Below are 17,140 nucleotides of genomic sequence, written 5' to 3' on the forward strand. Positions count from 1 at the left end.
CTTTCACTAGAGCCTCTGAGTTATTCCAGCAAAAAAATGTTTATGAAGATCCTACATACGCCTTCCTAATTCTGCTTGTCTACGCAGCTATTGGAGGGAAAGAAATCTTTTAAATACCACTGAACTTCCCTATCCCTATTAGACATTCACAGAAAAGCTCTCAAACTTTTAGATGCTGTCCTTCTCAACCAAGTTTCTGTAATTCTTTGCTCAGGATACAAAAATGGGAAGATCTGTGGCCAGGGGAAATCAAGCAGCTGCCTCCAAGTGTAAAGGGGCAGCCCTGGATAACAAATAACATGGGACATGCCTTGTTCTTTGGAAGAATTCCCACAACCTCTTGAGAGAATCCAATAGTTCCCCACCAAACCATCTTTGACCTCAAAGAAAGAATGTCAGCTAGACTCTTGCAAAAGACAGCTTCCTCCCAATGCAATTGTTACCTGAACTCCTTCAGTGGTGAAAGGTATTAAAATGTGAGAGTAGGTGACGTCTCTAGACCATACATTTAAAACTGTTAAAATGAGTAGTGCATGGTGGCACATGCCTGTAGACCCAGTACTTGGGAGACTGAAGAAGAAGAATCTCAAATTTCAGGTGCATTTGGTGTACATAGCAAGGTCCTGACTCAAAAAAAAGTTAAAATGCTTAAAAAATTAAAATAATCAGTTTTAGGTTATATATATTTATTACTATGTAAAAGGAAAAATGCATCCATTATGATATAAACACATGACAGAATATTTCAGAGTCTTTTGAAATAGTATAATAGACTCACACACATACTTGGACATGTTTCAGCTACTTGAGTAGCTATACTTTTGACTATCTATATTTATATTCAAGTGTTTGTGCACAAGCAGAAATCATCTGGAGAAATACAGGATACGTTTTTACAGTAGTCGTCATTTGTGGTATCTCATAGCCAAGACTTTACTTTTCACTTTATTTTTAAATTGTTTTAATATATAAACGCAAATATGTAATTGATTTAAAATTAAAATAGACTTTGAGCCAAATGACTATATTTAAAAAGTTTGACAATTCAAAGAGAAGCACTGTACTTAAATATATTCATAAAGTTTAGTCTAAATACTGTACAAAGTTCAAAACTTAGAACTTGGTGAGCCTTTCAATGACTATTATAAAATCACGAGAGGATTTAGACTAGCCTATACACCCAAAATATGTCACTAAAGTTAGGTGTAGTCACAGTAAATTTTTTCCAACTGTGCTTTAATTCTAAATCGATGCCATGACTCAAAGTACATTGACTCAGGTGTTCTAAGTGTAGACAGGACATGTGCATAGGGGAAGCATAGCTCTCTATTCACAACAGACCTGCAAAGTCATTGATGTTGGCTTTGTGCACTCTAAGTTCCTCTGCTCCAAAATCTCAGTGGCTTTCATCACACCACTTTCCTCTTGTAAATAAAGAGTAGCACGCGATTTGTCACACCCCACAGTGAATGGGCAACAAGCAGATCCTTCCAGCTTCTGGATCTAAGTCAATTTTCCCGGGTGGTTTCTTCAGGACTTGTACCAACTTCACACTGCATAGGTGAAGGAACCTTCTCACAAAAGGAAGCATGTGGGGAAGGTGTACTGACAAGGTATCCTTCCTCAGTATCCTCAGAGTACTCCTCAGGCCTACAAAGATGCTGTTCACATAATTTTATATAGTGTCTTCATAGTCCATGTACGTAATATCTTTCTTTCTTGCCTTAGAATAGATTTCAGAGGAGACCTGGAAGGACCAAAGAAGAGAAGACAAAGAACAAGTCTTCCACTGGGCCTCTTCCCAGTCAGCCCAGATGAATTTTGTCATATGCAACTACAACACTTTAAAAGGAGCGTCTTGGAAGCCAGAATCCTTCTGTCAGTGTGGTCAAAGAAGCCTGTCACTCCTGAAGCTTCTAGAAGTTCTCCTGCTGGACAGTCTTATGAGAGGTCATTTCTCAAAGACATTAGAATGAATAAACTAAACTGAGAATACTCTGTTTTCCAAGGAGTTGGGCTCTGCCCCGAGACTACCTTTACACAGGACGAAACTGTGAAAGTACCTGTGATACTTGTTGGAACAAAGTCAAAACACCTGCAATTCAGAAAGTACTTATGTAGCACCATGGAAGGATTTTAGAATTTTTTTAAACTGTGCACATATGTGTTGTCTGTGTGTGGGTATGTGCCCATGGGGAGCAGAGAAATGCATCGGATTCCCCTGAATGTGGAGAGGTGGTAAGCCACCCAATTGGGTGCTGGGAACTGAATCCTGTTCCTCGGTAAGAGCAGTAAGGCCATCTCTCCAGCCCCTGCCATGAATATCTTCAATTATCCAGGAGTTGTAAATTAAGAATTTTTCATAATACAAATCATTTTTGTGCAAAGTAGATCCCAGCGCTGCTGTTAGAATGGTGTCATGCATGTGTCACAGGCCTGCTTTTAAAGGCAGCATCAGTTTTAGTTAGTATTATTCGGTATTAACTTAGTTCACTTCATATTGCTAGTTATATAGCACTAGTTGACAGCTATACAGTTCAGTAGTATTTTAGGATAGAAATTTTCAAATAAATAGAACTTTTAAAATAAGTATAAACCAAGATTGAGCAATACATCAGCACATTGCTCAGGGAAATGTACCCATAAGCCTCCAAAACTCCCTCATGTAGTGATTCTTCATTGCTATAACTAAATGCTTTTTATCTCTACTGTGTTGGTAAATAAGGGACCCTGAAATTTATTTTCCTCCTCCTAAGTAGCAATACTGTGGAAAACTAGTCCAACAGTCTCCAGAGGGAACAGAGGAAGCACACAGAGAACAGTGAAGAGCCTGCTTACCTCCCTGGCCCCACGCGTCTTCATGTGCTGGGCTGTGGAGGAATGAAGAAGCACTGTGAGGTTCCCTTATATTTAGTTTTTTACAAACTCCCCTTAGTGAAACTTTCTTTTTCTCCAGCCTGTTTTCCATGGACTGAGCTACAGTATTATTTCCTGTCTTTCTTTTTATGCATGAACAATTCTCTTAGTGTTCACAGAAGAACAGGAGCCTGGGTGGGTGAGTCTGTAGGGCCTTCTGGCACTAGAGACACTTGATACCTCTCTCCTTTTCGGGGTCTACCATACATAGGATGGGGCAAGAGTGGCAGCCAAGGTGAAGCATTGCAGGGGGCGTGTAGGGTCACTTGGCAGAGGCTGACATTTTTGGGCTGCCATTAAAAACGGGCCATGTGAAGCATGCACTAAGGACAGCAATGGGCTCTACTTGACACAGCTTCAAGGTCAGTTTTAAAGTAACTACAGTGACCCCTACAGTCAGTTCTAAGGACAAACACTGCCCTATTGCCAAGCAGAGCCACTGACTGTCTTCTTGGTTCTGGGACAGGCAAAAGTTTGGGAAAAAAAATCATTCCATTCCATGTCTCACCTGCTACTGGTTCCAGCTCCTGTTGGATATGGTACACCAGTGAGTAAATTTCATCACCACGTACAACATTCACTGAAACAATAAAGGAGATTCATGGGAGCAGTCCTTTCTTTCTGCTCTATCACTTACTCTACACCCACCTCCTATTACAAACTCAGAGGCAGGTGAATCGTCTGTTTGTAGAAGGATTGGGAGGCAGCAGAATTGGCTTTGGCAAGCAACCTGTGCCGTGTTGACTCAGGTCATTGGGAAGCCTCACCGTTCTCGTACACGCACTCTATCTGCTCTGGGTCAGGTGAGTTGAGGTAGCTGGATTCTTGGAGCACGGGCCTCGGAGGGCTCCTGTAAGCACAAAACACATGGCATCCCAGATGCTCTGGGTGTTACAGTCTAAGATTGTAAACTGTGAAGGAAAAGGTCCTGTACAGGACACTAATTCACGGAAAAATTAGCAGCTGGACGGGACAGCTGTGTGGTATAAACTAAAGCCTCATCCATGGGCAGAATGGGGTCCGTGCGCTGCACCAGTGCATAAGTTCCCCGGGCACAGGTTCACTATGACGTCGCCCACACAGGGAGCTGTTACCATCTAGGGATCTCCACTGGGCTCATTTTCTCTGCCAGTTAAAGAATTCAAAGGCAGAAAAAGCCTTGAGTGCAACTGGTGACAGCAGAGAGACCGTGAGCACCTGCAGGACGGCAGAAGACAGTTTACTGGGGTGAGGAAGCGCACACATACGGCAGACACAGAGAAAGATCCCCAGCAAAGCCACGGGGTGGCTTGAAAATTTGAAGTCCAGCTTGTCTTTGAGGATTGATTCTTTTTTTTTTTTTTTTTTTGTAAGTCATTGAAGAATTGTTCTCCCCTTATCTGGGTTGGTTGGTTGAAGAAAGACTGGGTGTCTGATTGGACTATAACTGTTGTGTAAATGTGTCCTGATAAAACCTTGAACTTGAGCCAATATATCATCAGGAGCTACTGGCAGGAGAGAAATCCCACAAGGTCTTTGCTTGCAGTTGTAAGGCTTTTTTGTCCCTAAGTCAGGAGGGTGAGAAAGAAGCCAGTGCCTTGGAAATCCAACCATTTAATTACCAAGTCATGGTCCCTCTCCTTTTCTGTCTGCTTATCAGGGAGTCTACCTGCAAGTCCATTGGAACAGAGCAGGGTTACACTAAGGAAAAAAATAGTGATTATCTCAGTGAAAATAGACACTTGGCCAGAATAAGCAACTTGAGGAAGGAACAAAAGAAAATGGTCATGCACACGCACACTGGAGATGTGGAAAGTGTTTGTTGTTGGTGTGGAAAATACACAAGCTAAGTCTGGAGCCGGCAAGCATTTTAGAAATGTTTTCCTCCTCTCAGCTTCTAGAAAATGTGGCCCACAATATTTCCAGTGTGTTTATTGCTCTCTGTCTTGTGTTTCAGAGATATGTAACGTATATATCTTACCTGTCCTAAACTGCTTTTGAGTCTCGGGGTCTTTACATTAGTCAAACCTCTGCTATAGGCAAGTTGACTGTATGAATAAAGCAGTGGCAGGGTCAAAAGAAACCAAAAGAAGATAGCTGCAGAGGCATGGGAAGGACACAATAAAGAAAATGGGGGAATAATTTAAAGTAATTAGTGAAAGAGAAATAGCAATTTAATGCTCAAAGTTGCCAATGGGGGAACTCACGAGTGAGCTTTAGTTGCATTTCAACAGGAAAACAGCTCAAGAGAGAGGACATCATGGTTTTAAAAGTAAGTTTTCATGGTAGCAGAAGGCAACATGCAAGTTTCCTAAGGAGGGAAGCAACCAACTGTCCTATCCAGCGATGATACCGATGAACCACAACAACCAGTATGACATGATGACCCGAGGGCCCAGAAGTGGTCAGTAGTACTCAGGGCTAGTGAAGACATCAATCTTAGAGGAGCACATCCGACCACCCTGTATTAGACCAGCACAATTCCTAACTGTATTTGAAATATTTGACCTTACACTTGCAAATAAGTTAATCCCTCAACAAAGAACCTTCTCTTTGCAAACAGACTGAGTCCACTACAGAAAACCACAAACAATCAAAACATGGAGTTGTGAAGTTTATTCCCAATGGACACATTTATAAAATACTCCTGCACCAAAGGCTCGGGGCATTGTAGACGAGGGGGTGGGAAGTTTGTGAGAGCCAAGAGAGTCAGAAAGTTTGCTGTGAGAGTGTCTTCCAGAAATGTTAGAAGCTACACCCATAAAGTCTCACCAACATGGCTGTCTAAACAAAGCAACAAAAATAGACACACTAAAGTGGACAGGGAAAGACTGTACATGAGGAACTACAGAGGCAACTAAGCAATGCTAACAGTGGAAGATACACTCTTCCTTGGGGAATAGCATACCAACTGGCTATCCAACACCAAATGGTTGGTCCTGGAAACAAACATACAGGCAATATACAGACTGAACATGTTGTATTTAGGTTTAAAAATATATACATATGTACATGCACATATATGTATATACATGCGCATATATCTATATAACAACAATAAAAAGAAAAAGGATACCATGAGTTTGAAAAAGAGCAGGGAGCGGTATATGGGAGTGTTTGGAGGAAGGAAAAAAAAGGGAGAAATGATGTAATAATACTATAATCTTAAAAAAATAAAAGAATTAACTTTTTAAAAGTAAGTTTTCAGCATCATGAGCACATAGAGAAAGCAGGGCCCTCACCTGAGTAGATCATCCGACTGTCTTCCTGCAAGGCAGAAAAATGAGAGCATGTATCAGTGGGGCCCACTTTCACTGCTCTCCTGCCTGTGGTGCTCAGTTGGGATGGCACTATGGCCCCAGCAGACACCTGGCAGACACTTACAGAGTCTTTATGTCACAACTAAGGCCAATAAGGTCCAGAAGAGTCAAGTAAACTTCCCAAAGCTGGAAGTCAACAAGTTCCCAAAGCCACTAAGTACCAGAAACAGGAGTTGGAACTTGTCACCTGCTACATGCTTTGCTTTGGATTTTACAATAACCCTCGTGACTCTTATCCTGCCCAGGGTCCCAGAGTCAGGTGCTGCCATGGCCAAGTTATAGCTGGGAAGAGGTGTCCAAAGATGTTGGAAAAGCTTGAAATTCAAGTGATATTTGAATTGCCTCCCATTGTCCTCTATGGGCCATCTTTAACTTGCTCAGTGAAGAGTAGGAGACCATAGATATCTGTGAAATTGTGGGTAGTGATAAACTCGGAAGGTAAATAACCTAAAATTCAGAATGGAGAGCAGTTGTTGGCTATGTTACAGGGTGAGACTTTCAGGAGAAAAAGAACATTTCACCCAAAAGGTGAGAAAGATCCAGGAATGACCAGAGCCCTAGGGACGTGACTTGTGTTCCAGGGAGGGAGAGAAGCTTGTGACAGCACCCTTGGGTAAGAGCACGGCACTGACGTCAGGACCAAGTGTTCCATCTCTCTAGTTCAAAAAATTGTTATATTTTATAAAAATTTAAATCACAGAAGAACAAGGTATCAGCTGGAGAAATTAAAGAACTTTCTTAAAAGTGGGGCTTAAACCAGTTTTGAAAGTTTTCGAGAAGATAGAGGCAAGGTAGCCAGGGCACGCGCTTACGGCAGTATGTGAGCCACACGTGCTGTCTGTTTCAGAAAACTAAAGGCTACAGTAGCGAAATATATATATAAGTTACTAACCTATTTTTCTTTTGATCCAGTAGCAAAATATTAGGGCCATAGTGATGGGGCCAAGACAGCCAAGCAGCCACTCAGTGACTCCTGAGGTGAGATTGTTTCCAGACTCAATGGGCACTGAGGAGAGACCGGCACATGTGCTCTGGTAAGGAAGGGGTTGGGTTTTGAAAGCAGACATCTTGTGTGTGGATTACGTTCAAAGACTGCCCCTCATGGGAGGAAGGTGTCTTTGTTTATCTAGAAAACCCCTGCTTCCCACACTGATGAAAGAAGATAGGCACTCAAACTTTATCTTCCACACCTCTCCTGTTCATTAACCATGACAGCGTCATGTACAGAAGCCCTGCCCCTCTCATGAATATCACTATGACAGCATCGCATATTGAAACCCCGTCCTCTTATGTTTCCCACTCATGACAACATCATGTACAGAAGCCCTGCCCCTTTCATGTTCATCACCTGTGGCGTCATTGCTTACAGAAGTCCTGCCCCTCTCACATACATCACCCATGACAGCGTCACATACAGAAGCCCTGCCCTGGACAACAGACCCCTTGAAACACTGAAGCTCTCTTAGCATGCTGGGGAAGAGACATTGACCTTAAGATTCTCAAAGCCTAACCAATACCTGTTATGTTGAGAGTCACCACCTCACTGCGTTGGGCACCCTGGCCATTGTTGGCCTCACAGTAGTAGTTTCCAGAATTTTCTGCAGTCAGGGACAAGTTGAAGGATGCTCCTCCTCCAGAGGAAGCTGAGCTGTTCCCCAGAATGACATTCTCGTGATAGAACTGGTAGAAGATCGGGGGAGAGCCTCTCAGGGCTTCACAGTGAAGCTCCACCAGGTCCCCCAGCACAGCCTGGATTCCAGGTTCTCCAAAGGTAAGGACAGGGCGAGACACTGGAACTGTGTAACAGCGGACAGTTAGAGAAAGGCGCCTTGATGGTACGACAGACCCATAATTTCTGCCTATTCTCTAGAGGCTCAATCCCACTAAAGTTGCTAAGGGCCACTCAGGGGAGTGAGACTTGCTGGTTGAGATGAGGTCGCTATGCCACGTACCTCTGACAGCGATGCTCACCAGCTCACTGAGAACAGGGCCGTAGCCATTGTCAGCTGCACAGTAGTACTGCTCAGCATCCCTTCTCTTCATTTCAGTGATCTCAAATTCTGCTGACAGTGAATGCTGTGTCTTTGTTTCCAGGTTCGAACCCAGTGCCCCTCTGTACCAGAGATACGTTATGTTTCCAGTGGCATTAACAACTGAGCAAATGAGGACCAGTTTGCTTCCCTCCATCACCCATCCCCCAGTGGGCCGTGTCTCCAAGCTCACGTCAGAGACAGGGATTCCTGTGGGAATAAAAGATAATGAAGAGGACCCTGAGTAGGGAACTTTTCAGGGAGGAGTAGGTGCGGTGGTTCTGAAAGCAAAGACTGTTGGCAAAGTCAATGATTTTAATAGCTTACATTGGGGCTAGTGTTCTGCTGACTTAGAATCGTCTTAGATTAGGCTGATAGTCACAGGCTAAGAAAAAGCACTCTACTGTAGAGAATGTGATGTCATCTTCCACCCTATAGTGATTTCAAGTTCAAGTTATAAACCAAACTGCTGGGCTGTGAAGTCTTTCAAACCCTTATTTGCTGTGTATGTTTGATCAAACGACTTCACTTCTCTTATCCAATTTCCATTTGTAAGTGTGTGACTGTCATTACCTCCTGTAGCACTAGAGGTCAGGTACACCACAAGTACAAAGTACTAGAGTAGGTTCTGCTTTGCGTGAACTGTTCAAGGTTTTTTACAGGTTGGGGTACATTTTGTTTTTATCAGTGTTGAAGCTTTAGCAAGTTTGAGACTACTCAGCCTTCTGTAGGTACTGGAAATTTGTTTTTGATGATCAACACTGACAAGGAATCACATGATACAGGATAATAAAACATGATTTTTCTATTGTAGTGTCTCCTATAAACTCTTTTCCAATAACCTGTTCTACACACTTCTACCAGAAACCTTTTCTTCCTACTTCACCAGGGCAACTAGTAGTTCCTCCCAATGTCTACCTTCTCAGGAGCATGTAAGACAACCTGTTCTGCTATCTTTTACCCAGCTCCGACTCGGGAAGAGCAAGCTCAGATACTCACTCTGCACGGGTATCTTGGTTGGCAGGCTCCACTTTCTGATCTTGTTAATTGTTTCTTCTGCCATGCACCAGTAAACCTCTGGATTTTTCCTCCATATGGCAGGGAACTGAAGCTTTGGGGAGCTGCTGCAGCCTGACCCAAGAAACTTGCCATCACTAAAGAAGCAGAAGCGGAACTGGTTATCTGGCCTCTGTGTCCGGAGCTGGGTCTTGCATGTCAGGGTCATGGAATGCCCCTCTACTGGACGGGAAGGACTGACTTCTAGCACAGGTAACGGAAACAGCACTAGAGAGAAGACATACACATAAACTCCGGGGCAATATTCATGATTAGAACACACAACATCTCCCATCACCTCCCTCATAGCCATGTGTTTCTCTTTGCTGTGAACCCGTCCTGCTCTTTCTGGTGCACCCTAAGCCTGTGATGGCATCAGCCTCCAGACCGTGGCTTAGATCTCATTAACTTATTTTTTAAGTTTCTGGCATAATTTTTAAAGTTATGCCAAAGCTGGTATATTGAAGACAACTGGATATGGTGAAGCTTGAAGTTCTAGAAAACTGTCTCTGTCTCTCCTTTCACCTTTCCCTGTCTTTCCTCCCTCTCCTCTTTCCTTCCTGTCTTTCTCCTCCTCCTGTTGTTGTTCTCCCCCTTCTTCTCCTTCTCCTTTTTCTCCTCTTCTTCCTTTTCCTCCTCCTCCTTCTCCATTTTGTCTTTTTCCTTCTCCTTCTTTTTTGATAGTACTGAGAATCAAAGCAGCATAGCATTATATAGACTGGGCAAGAGTTCTACCACTGAGTTAAAACTCACCTCATTTCATTTACCTTTGTTATAAATCATATTGATAAGAAAAAGGTTCCCCTTTCCCTGATATCTCAGACCAATGAAATTACATTTAAACACACAACAGGGGACCTGGAGGACCTCGTTGTTATGAAAGCAACACCATAGAAACAAGAGGGGCTTGGTTCTCTGTTGACTCTTCTCTGAGCCTCCTATTGCAGTTCCTGATGGAGAGAAGTGAGTCCCTGATTCCATCATCCACACAACCCAGACCCCTTGATTCAGGACTTCTATACAAACCTCTGTGGAATCCATGAGATGAGACGAAAACTTACTCTGCCTGAAGTCTAGAGGTACATGCTTTGGAGTGTTAGGGCTTGTTTCTGAATATGTAAAGATGGTTGAAGCTGCTCTCCTCCCTCCTCCTCTTCACTGTCCCATCAGTCCATGAAATGCCTTAGTCTCTTTGGGCATCTGTTAATCCTTAGAGCCTCTCAGTTTGGGAAGTTTTTATAGTTTTCATAAAAGAAACTTTTTTTTTTCTCTTTACCAGATGAAAGTCTTCTGGGTCCTCTGGGTCCCCAGTGATACCTAGTTCAGTGTCTATGAACTCAGTCTTTCCTACAAGAAGCTTTTTTGCATAATCCTTTTAGGCATCAGTTATGCGTACAGTAAGCACCTACCCTGAGTATGAAATACTCTGCGTCTTCTCTTTGTGAACATCTGTGGTTTTCACAGGACTGATAAACTCCACAGCATTTGACACTTAGCTGAGAAGAAAGGTGTTAGGTACCTACAGGCCTCTTTCCTGACTGGGCCAGCAAAACAAGGAGCAAGAGGCTAGAAACTCACTGCAAGAAGTTCTGCTTTGTGGTTCCCAGCTTGTTTCAGATCATTCTCAACATCAGAGAATTCCTTAAACACATGTAAAACTGATGATTTCCTTGCCCTTGATGTGGGTTTGTATTTCTCTTTGGGCTGTGATTGAGTGTCTGGGCTTAAAGGGAAAGGGGAAACCAAGCACACAGCACACATAACATTAACATGAATGAGTTAAATTTGGATATCAGTGAGTGACCCAGGACACTAGAGTCTTTTGATTCCCTTGACCATAGGGCATCTCTGATCCTGTGCTGCTGGGTGCACCAGACAATCTTTTTTTAACCTCGTGTTTGTGTGCAAGAGATCAGTTCATACCTGGTAGATTTGCATAAACTTCACAAGAGAAAGTTCCTTCTGGTAAGAAAATCAATTAAATTTGCATATACCGAGGGGGGGGGAGAGAGAGAGAGAGAGAGAGAGAGAGAACAAAAAGCTACAACTACAGAGCACTGCTTAAAATAGCATGAGGCAGCAATCCTGTTGGATTCTGCACTGGCTGGGGGACTAAGTGTAGTGCTGTGCTCTGTGACTCTGTGACTTTGTGTTCTCAGCCACTGGAAGTGGATTCCCCAGCTGAAGAGCACAGTGAGGACCTAGGGCCTCTGAAGAATAGACTCCTTCAAATATAAATAAATCCCTGATGCTTGCTTTCTGCCACCTATGTGTGATCTTATTTCCCTACTTGTGCTGAGGTGGCTCCAGACCAGCTCCCCCTCTTGGGCAGATACAGGTCACAGCCTCCATCCAGAAGTCTCTGAAGTTCCTGTGCTGTTCAGGCATGGGCTATTCAGTCATCCACAAGGCTTGTGTGCTGATTGCGATGACAAGGTACTCCCTAGACTGTAAGGAAGACTGGGAAGCACAACTCACCATCAGGTTCACAGAGTGGAGCTGGAAAAGAAACCAGTACAGGCTGAACCAAGAAGCAAGATGCACAGACACAGCTAAACTCCTCCAAAGGGCTCTCCCACAGTGCTCTCTCCTTCCCTGTGCCTTCCCCACAACTCCCTCTTCTTCCCCTTCTTTTGCCATCTTCCATACCTCCCCGCCCCAAATTCCTTTCTTCTTTCTCTGTTTCTTTCCCCATATTCTAATCATCCAGAAAAGATACAAGTTCTTTTTATGATCATAAGGTAATTTTCAGTAGCCCTTGTCCCTATGGTGAAGGGATGGAGTCTCGCTAGTAACTGCCTGTCAGTGTGTTTCTCTGCCCTTATTCTCTACTTTCTTCTCCTCTTAAAGATCTTAAGTTTCACCTCTGTACCTGCTGCCAGGTGTAACAAAGTCAAATAAGAGGGATAAAGGTCTCAATCTCAAGGCATGGGACCCTGCGGGCACCAACTTCCCATCAGAGGAGTTCTGGGTTCAAAGGAGAGTTAGCGTTCTTCAAATAGTCTCTCCTTTTGTGATATAATTGGTCAAGAAGGAGAAATTCTGGAGAAAACTTGGATTTTGTCACTAAACAGTAGGGATACAGGTATTCTTTCTTCCTCTTGAAGGCCCTGAGATCCTGGGAAGCATGCTTCTCCTCTGTCAGCTTTATTTTTGGTGAGACTGAGAAGGTGACTTGTAAAGACAAGCGGGCATGACCGGAGCACTGAGGATAATGCCCAGCATTTCTTTAAGATCTAATCAAGATTTTTCATAGTTATTGTTTTAATTATGCTTAGTTTGAAATACCTATTTGATTAAATGCTTATTTGAATAACTAGTTCCTCAGGTAGTAGCAAGCAATCAGAAGGAGCTAGCAGAAAAATAATATTTATATATTTGTTTATAAAGAAATACTTTTGAATACTTGACTATCAAGGAATCTACACTACAGTGGGAGACAACTCTGGTACCTAAGACTTAGAGAACAATGCAGAAGAGGAGGCAAAAAGAGTGGAAGAGCAGAGCACCAGAAGGTTTGTTGTGGAATTATGTATCCAAGGTATAACAGGAACTCATGACACCTCAACACTATGGCTGCCTACAGAAGACCAGAACAATGACAACACAAGCACACGCTAACACACAAAGGGACATGTCATGGGTCCCCACCCCTAGACAAAGAAATTCAGGCAAATAATGACATGTGTGTGTGTGGAGGAACATCCCCTTCCATGGGTGAGTCCCTAAGTCGTTGTCCAATACAAAGTGATCAGCCCTGGAATTGTACACAAATAAGCCCCACTTGACTCAACAGCTGTAGTTATATATTTATGTACATATATGGAACAACAATAATAGAAAGTTTATTAATGTGTGAGGGTAGAAGTGATATAATTACACTTTAATGTAAAAGTTTTTCATAAAAACAGAACATTATTTCAGAGAGTAGTGCTCAAATGAAAAACAAAACAGAGAAATAAGTTTGTATTAAAGTTTCAGACAATCTGGGCACTCAGAGTTCTGCTGGTACAGAGCAGCAACTGTGAAGAGAGTGGAAATGAGAGGGAGGGAGAGAGAAAGAAAGATGGGGGATAGAGAGAGGAAGAGAAGGAAGGAGATGGAGAGAAGGCGAGAGAGGTTAAGTACTATTCCTCAAATTTTTGCCCAGAGTGACTGGAAAAATGGTGATAACATTTATTGAAACAGAAGAGTTATGGGAAAAATGGATAAATTTTGTGTAGTGGTAACAGATGTAGAAATCAAGAAAGCTGGTTAGGATGTCTGATAGACACCTGAGCAACCATTGGCAACTCTTTAAAGAAGAAGTCAAATCTGGTGAGAAAAGCTTAAGTTAGACAACTTGGCACCTTAAGTGACAAAGTTGTATAAATTTGGAGAAGAAACTACAGATGAAGTCTAGGTCTCCTTTTTAAAGCTGTCAATAAGTTGAGGACAGATTCAGTTCAGCAGAAGAACTAAGAACTGCAAATGTGAAGCAGAAGGGAAACAGGAACACGGCCTTCTGGAGACCAAGTGAAGTGTCCTGCAGAAGGAGTGACTGACTGGACCTTCCCCTGAGAGGCGAAGGAAATAAAAAATGGAAATGACCTCTGGGTGAGGCACTGTGGAAGTGGTGGATGATGCTAGAAAGAATAGTTTCCAAGGACTGGTAGAGACAAAAGGTTGATTAAAGTGAATTCACAAAAAGAGACCTGGAACAATTGAAAAAAGACCAGGTCAAGAACGAGAGAGGAGCTCATGAGACAAGATTGAGAGTGTGAAGAGATCTTTGATGAGACAGAGATGTTCTCTGTTTTGGTTTTGCTTTGGACAACATGTTAAACATCTGGAAAAAGGTATCAAGAGCTTCAGAAAGGCCAATCTGACTAAAAATGAAGTTTTAAAAGAGAAAGAATCAGGGAAGTGAAATAGTCACCGTGAGCAGGGTGAAGGGAGAAAGAAATGGAGCATGAAAGAGAAAAAAAATTCCAAGCAAACAGGTGCATTGATGGGAATAAGTTGGAATGCAGAAACATCTGAGTGGAGGGGACAAGTTTTAGCGCAGGAGGAGAGCCTTGCATTAATAAGCAGAGACTCCTGTCTTTGAGACAAGATGAACTCATGGTGCAAGAAGACATGTAGGCATCTGGTAGACATGGCAGTAGAAATATGGAGGCTTTTCTTCTTGTTGTTTTTACTTTTTGAATAAAGTATTAATCAAAGTTATAAAATGGGACCAAAAGTTTGAGGAGAAATGAGAAGATTTGAAATAATAGTTCTCATGAGTGGAAAAACAGGGTTGTAGATGTGTATATGAGGTTTCCAGCAGAGGTGAAGAACATGTGTGTCTTGGTTTCTACATTCCATGGTGGTAAGCAGTCAGGCAAGCCTTTCTGTAGAGTACTGCTCATCTGCTCAGGCAGTGAGGGCACCTGGGAATGTGTCATCTGATCGTGCAGTGGAGAAAGAGGGTGAAAGAGCACCCACCCTAAGCTGATCGGATGAACCGCAGAATCTGAGTTCTGTCAGGAGTAAACCTACTAACAATAGAAAAACAATCTTTCCATTTAAATAGATGACACCAGAGAAGCTTAACTGGAATGAAGAGGGGGTGATGAGAAATGCTAAAGTTTAATACTTCAAAAGAAATAGTGTTGATAGAAGAAAAGGAACCGAGAGACCAGTTTGTTGCCTATATTGTATGTGTGTGTACATGCCTATTTGTGTATAAGAAAGAGAGAGAGACAGAGAGAGAGACAGAGACAACACAACCATACCCAGGCAGAAGCTTAATCCTATAATTCTCAACACCTTTTCAAGAAGTGAGATCCCGGACCCCACTCTCAGTTGTCCAACTCACCACAGATCAACAGCAGGAGCCAAGGTAGCATGAGGGCCAAGATGGGGATGGTAACTTGAAGGTGCCTTATACCAAAAGAAGAAAAGAAAGTAAAACCAAGCTATTCACATGGGAGTCAACGGCTGACAACATCTCCGAGGTTTGAGGAAGTCAGGATCGGACGTTAACCTTCAGCACGAGTTTACAGAAATAGACATACAGAGGAGGTTAATCTCTATTTCCTCCTCCATGAAAGCTGAAAAAAATGAAGTTTCTACTTTGTATGGTTTGGTTCAGCTTCATGATTTGGAGATTTTGTGCATTGGGAGATGAGGGTGTCTTTTCTTTAGGAACTCACGTATCTTGGGAATTTCCAGGAGAGGGTTCTGGCTTTAACAAGTCTCACTGAGCTTTAGTCCTGCAGAGTTTCACACAGCACATCGTCATCTTTGGGAAGGATGTTGACTTAAGTGTCTGCTCAAATACACCTTCTTTCTTCAAAGCTTTGCCTGTGGTCCCACACTCGACTGTCAGATTCAGGGACTGAAGGAGACTGTTCCCAGGTTATGGTCGGTGCTCACAATTACATATGCTGATTTATATGGGGTTCAGCTATTTATATAGATAGCTCTCCCATTTTAAAATTTCAGTGTCCCAATAAGTGAACATGAAACACTTTTCAAAAAGTTGTAGAAAGTTATAAACTGGGAAATGTTTGCAATACAATACAGGCAGCGAGTACTCACCCACTAGTCTCTGTGCACTGGAAGGAGTTCACCTTGATCTGATGTTCCTGGGTCATGATTCCTCTCCTTACCCCAGTTGGGGTGTGCAATTCCTCCATGGCTTTCTTTAGCATTTGTGTCACCATTTCTTTGTTACCCAAAGCTTGTATGTGATTCACATTGTGGATTAACGGGGAATAGACTATTTTATTTCTCAACATTTCTTGAATCTTTAATCATCTAACATTAAGGATAGCTAGGCAATCCACAAAGGCTGGGTTATTAGAAAGATTGAGAAGTCCATCTAAGTCTGGGGATCAAGGACATCTGAAGAAAAGGGTTAGGGAAAGAAGTCAGCAGAGGTGGATACACTCAACTTTAGGAAAAAGAGATTGGCATTGACAAACCACCTAAATGTTCAGGGGAATCGCTGAGCACCGGACAGTTGTGCCAGCAACTGTGGTTGTGGCTTGGGAAACCCAGATGAAGATATCTGCCACATTTAACCCTTAAGGACCAATACAAAAGCCCCAGCCCTTGAAATGCAGAAACCAGAAGTCTGGGAGTGGGGAGTTTTGCAACTGTTTCAGATCTCTTTTCTTGTGTGTTCTACTCCAGCGCCCTTAGATTTCTTCAGATTAAAATATATTTTCACACTGCCCCGATAGATTTAAAGGCATTTAAAAAATCTGCTCATTGGAGTACCATTAGTATGAACTAGAATGGGTTCATTATAAGTACACAGTGTAAATATTTTTGACAAAAATAAACTGTTATAAATACAACCATAGTAATGGTTGTAGAATATTGAGTGTATTGTGTGTGTGTGTGCGTGCGTGTGTGTCTTACTAGACATGGGGTCACAGTCTGTACCCAGCTGTCACAGTCTGTAGCCTGTAAAAGGAAAATTCTGGAAAGAAACTGTGTCTGTAAAGGCTAATTGACTGACTACAACTTCAGTGGTGTGGAGAGGTTGGAATATTACCAAGTCTAGGGTCAGATTATCTTGGGCATCTTGTCTTCATTAATAATTACTCTTCTCTATACATGAACTAACCTTTTTGTCACTATTGTATGAATGCTTTGGGAATGTCTATTTTCCAAATGTCTAATAATTCTTTCATGCCCTTCTGCTCTGCTATAACCCTCCTACTTGATATACCTAGTGATTTTGTATTTGAAAACTGTGTTACTTTATGACTTGGTTCGAGAGAATTGTCTGTATTCTGTCAATCATGTTTTAAATAAACACTGATTGGCCAGGCAGGAAGAAGAAATTATGCAATGAGAACA

The 17,140-nt window shown here is 42.5% G+C and overlaps 1 protein-coding gene across 6 annotated transcripts; it reads right to left on the minus strand.

Moving 5' to 3' along the window:
• Window positions 1-669: 669 nt before the first annotated feature.
• LOC125412791 (Fc receptor-like protein 1) lies at window positions 670-15,290 on the minus strand. 6 transcript variants are annotated; one of them, XM_048453610.3, is made up of 11 exons: window positions 15,144-15,270; window positions 11,780-11,800; window positions 9,245-9,529; window positions 8,168-8,455; window positions 7,733-8,011; window positions 7,108-7,221; window positions 6,138-6,162; window positions 3,684-3,766; window positions 3,425-3,496; window positions 2,839-2,870; window positions 670-1,747 (listed from the first exon to the last, which is right to left on the minus strand). In XM_048453610.3, the coding sequence occupies exons 1-11, from the start codon at window positions 15,172-15,174 to the stop codon at window positions 1,676-1,678; spliced, it is 1,302 nt and encodes a 433-aa protein (XP_048309567.3). In that variant the 5' UTR covers window positions 15,175-15,270; the 3' UTR covers window positions 670-1,675. The 6 variants fall into 6 exon arrangements, with proteins under 6 accessions (XP_048309567.3, XP_048309585.3, XP_048309594.3 ...); XM_048453628.3 differs by lacking the exon at window positions 11,780-11,800 and having other exon boundaries at window positions 15,144-15,290; XM_048453637.3 differs by lacking the exons at window positions 11,780-11,800; window positions 15,144-15,270 and adding an exon at window positions 11,592-11,761.
• Between the last annotated feature and the right edge of the window lie 1,850 nt (window positions 15,291-17,140).

Source organism: Myodes glareolus, chromosome 17, assembly GCF_982192425.1.
Source record: "Myodes glareolus chromosome 17, mMyoGla1.1, whole genome shotgun sequence".
NCBI classification, from domain to species: domain Eukaryota; kingdom Metazoa; phylum Chordata; class Mammalia; order Rodentia; family Cricetidae; genus Myodes; species Myodes glareolus.

Excerpts from the sequence above, each read along its gene's own strand:
- LOC125412791 (XM_048453610.3), bottom strand. The coding sequence starts at position 15,174 with ATGCTACCTTGGCTCCTGCTGTTGATCTGTG. Across the intron at positions 8,456-9,244 it reads AACCAAGATACCCGTGCAGA|GAATCCCTGTCTCTGACGTG; the intron begins GTGAGTATCTGA and ends TTATTCCCACAG. Across the intron at positions 2,871-3,424 it reads GGAGCTGGAACCAGTAGCAG|CCCAGCACATGAAGACGCGT; the intron begins GTGAGACATGGA and ends ATTCCTCCACAG.